General features: G+C 38.7%; 1 protein-coding gene across 1 annotated transcript; it reads right to left on the bottom strand.

Annotated features, from left to right (window-relative positions):
- Positions 1-600: 600 nt before the first annotated feature.
- On the bottom strand, positions 601-1,644 carry LOC122700961 (olfactory receptor 2T27). The gene has a single exon (XM_043913983.1). The coding sequence runs from the start codon at positions 1,638-1,640 to the stop codon at positions 699-701; it is 942 nt and encodes a 313-aa protein (XP_043769918.1). The 5' UTR covers positions 1,641-1,644; the 3' UTR covers positions 601-698.
- Between the last annotated feature and the right edge of the window lie 1,667 nt (positions 1,645-3,311).

Raw genomic sequence — 3,311 nt, 5'->3', positions numbered from 1 at the left:
TGGTCCATTATTCTGAGATGATTTTAGCAAAACTTCATGGGAAAAAAAGTAAAGGTGTTGGTCTCCTCCAGAAATTGATGTTTACTATTGTGTCCACTAGCCATGTTAGTGGAATTCAGTTGAAAAATTAATTACATAAAGTCAAACCAATTTTTAAAATAATGATACTGCCAATACTGACTTGATTGAATTAAATGTTTTGGAAGGCCAAAACCATCATTTGTAAAAAATTCAATTAGTTATTAAATAGCATTTGAATACAATCAAAATAATATCAGACATATTGATGTCTTTGAAGTAGTCAATTTGTATGATGTCTAAAAAGAAATTGTGATGAGAAGCTAGAGGAATAGCAGATTAGCATTTCTTTTGCCATGACTGACCATGGCAAGAAACAAACATCTGTTCAGTGGGATGCAAAATTTGTTGAAAGCAGATGGGTGAAACCATCTACTGAAACCCCTATTTTATTCCAATTTCACTCAACACCATTTTGTAGAATCCTCATCTTTCAAAAGATGATGAAATCTTCAAAATGTTAATGTAGGCTTTCTAAATCCTAGGATGCCTCACAGTTGCTGGCATGTGGCTGACCTGCTATTTCCAGGCAGACAATGTTTAAATCCAAAGATGATGATTAACTCCTATATCCTCTTCTTCAAACCTCTAGCAGCAAATGCAGTTTCTTTGGAAGGTGGTTACCTTCCTGAGGCTGAGCACCTTCCCAGAGCTTTCTGTAGGGCCCCTGTGACGTCTTTGTTCCTGAGGCTGTAAATAAGTGGGTTGAGCAGGGGAGTAAGGATAGTGTAGAAGGCAGACACAGCCTTGTCCTGCTCAGGAGTATGGTAAGAGTGAGGTAGCACATAGGTGTACATGGCAGCCCCATAAAAGAGACTGACAACTACCATGTGTGAGGAGCAAGTGGCCACTGCCTTTTGCCTCCCTTCTGCCTCTTTCATTCTGTAAACAGCAATGAGAATCCTTGTGTAAGAGGCTGAGATGACAGAGAAAGGAATGAGGAGCATCATGATACAGCAGACATACATGGCTGTCTCATAGGCTGATGTATCCATACAGGAGAGCTTCAGAAGAGCAGGTACCTCACAGAAGAAGTGATTTATTTCCCGAGAAGCACAGAAAGGGAACTGCATGGTGACTGGTGTAAGTAAGAAGCCATCTATGGACCCTCCCAGCCAGGCTGCCACCACAATCAACAAGCAGACTTTGCGGTTCATAAGGACAGGATAGCGCAGAGGATGGCAGATGGCAACATAGCGGTCATAGGACATGAGTCCTAGAAGGAAGAACTCAGCTCCTGCCAAGGTCAAATAGAGAAAGTGCTGGGCAGTGCATCCTGCAAAGGAAATGGCCCTTTGGTCTACCATTTGGTCAACCAGCATCTTGGGCACAATGGTGGAAATGTACAAGATATCCATGATGGAAAGCTGGCTGAGCAGGAGGTACATGGGAGTGTGGAGGCGGGAATCCAGGTGGATGAGAATGATCATCATGGTGTTGCTGGCTACTGAGATGACAAATACCAGGAAGATAAAAGCAAAGAGAAGCCAGGGGAAACGTGTGTTGCTGAACAAGCCCAAGAGGACAAAGTCGGCATACATGGAATAATTGCTCCACTCCATAACTCTGTGGGATACACAAATGAGAGATGGATATAATAGGTAAAGTTGGACACACAAGGTAAACATTGGGTTGCTTAAAGCCTCATGTGGCCACACAAAAATCAAGTTCATCAAATCTCTTTGTGTTATAGCCCAATATTTCCAATAATTCCTGAGGTTGATTCCAATTATAGATTGCCTTAAGAAATTAGCTTTTACCTTTGGGACCTAGGTAGACCCACCTTCATTCAAGAAGTTGAAAACTTTCAATCTCATGGAAGACCAGACACAGAAAGCTTATGTCACACTATACCATCATTCATTCAAGGATGATATTCTTAATTTACTATTACTTTTTGACTCTGAGGTCACAAGAAAACAATTTTATGTCTATTGGCTCAAGAACATTTATTTATTTACTTGTGCTCAAGCACAAACTTGCATTGAGATGGATATAAATAAAACAGATAAAAATGAGATTTCTGACAGTATAGTTCCTCCCATGGACACAGCAAATCTATAGTCACATGTGGAATAAGTCCCTGTGAAAAGAACCTAAAAATTAAAGGAACAATGGCCAGAGCAAAGGGTAAAAATATAGCATCAAGATGGATAGTAGACACAGATACATGATCATACCAAAGGAAGAAACCATCACTCAGCAGTGGCAGTCAACAATTGAGAAGGATCACAAAGGTGTGTTTATAGGACCCTATATAGGACAGAAAAGCCCCCAAAACACTTGATTTTAAAATAACAATGGGGAATACATCAAGGAAAGCTGTAAAATTACAGCAAATGGAAAATCTCTTAAAGGGCTTGCATGAAGACTTGACCCAAAAGCAGTGCAAAAACACCAGATTGAAATGTGCATAAACTTTATTACTAATCTTGAAGCATGTACTAGAGAGACAGGAACTATTTGGGATTCTACTGGGGAACTAAAACATCAGTGGGAGTCTTTTTTGTGATCTCAGACTACCTTGCTAATACTGTTTTTGGCAAGCATTATTTTAGACATTTCCATCTAACCTGCTGTTGGTAATATGCATACCATACTGAGAGCCCCACCTACTTGTGACTCCCATCTGGACCTCACAGCCAACTGAGCAATAGGCAAAACTTCAGTAAAAGACCTAATAAAACAGAGATAAGAAGTCTGTATGGTGAAGAATTAAAAGTATTGGTGATAAAAAAGTTCACCAAACTGAGGAGAAGAATGGATGAACAAAAAGCAGATTTCAACAAAGAGATAGAGAATACTAAGTATAAGTTATAACTGAATTAAAAAAAAATTAGATTAGTTTAACAGGAGTTGGACTGTGTATAAGAACAAATCAGGAAGATGGAAGACAAAGTTATGGGATTCACCTAGAAGGAGCAGCAAAACTGAAAAATAAATAAAAAGTGAAGATACCTTAAGAGAGCTTTGGGACAACATCACACAGAATGATATTTGCATATAAAACCTCTAAAAGATAAGAGAAAGAACCAGAAAAAAATATTTGAAGAAATAATGGCTGAAAATTTCCCTCATATGGGAAGGAAACAGACATTCAGGTCCAGGGAGACCAGAGACCTTGGAATAAATAAATCCAAAAAGACACACATCAAAACATACTAGAATTAAAATAGTAAACTTAAGGATAAAGAGAAAATCCTAAAAGCAGCAAGAGAAAAACAACTTATTAT

The sequence above is a fragment of the Cervus elaphus genome, chromosome 9 (assembly GCF_910594005.1).
Source record: "Cervus elaphus chromosome 9, mCerEla1.1, whole genome shotgun sequence".
NCBI lineage: Eukaryota > Metazoa > Chordata > Mammalia > Artiodactyla > Cervidae > Cervus > Cervus elaphus.
Note: the sequence above shows the minus strand (reverse complement) of the source record. Positions and strands in the feature narration are given on the sequence as shown.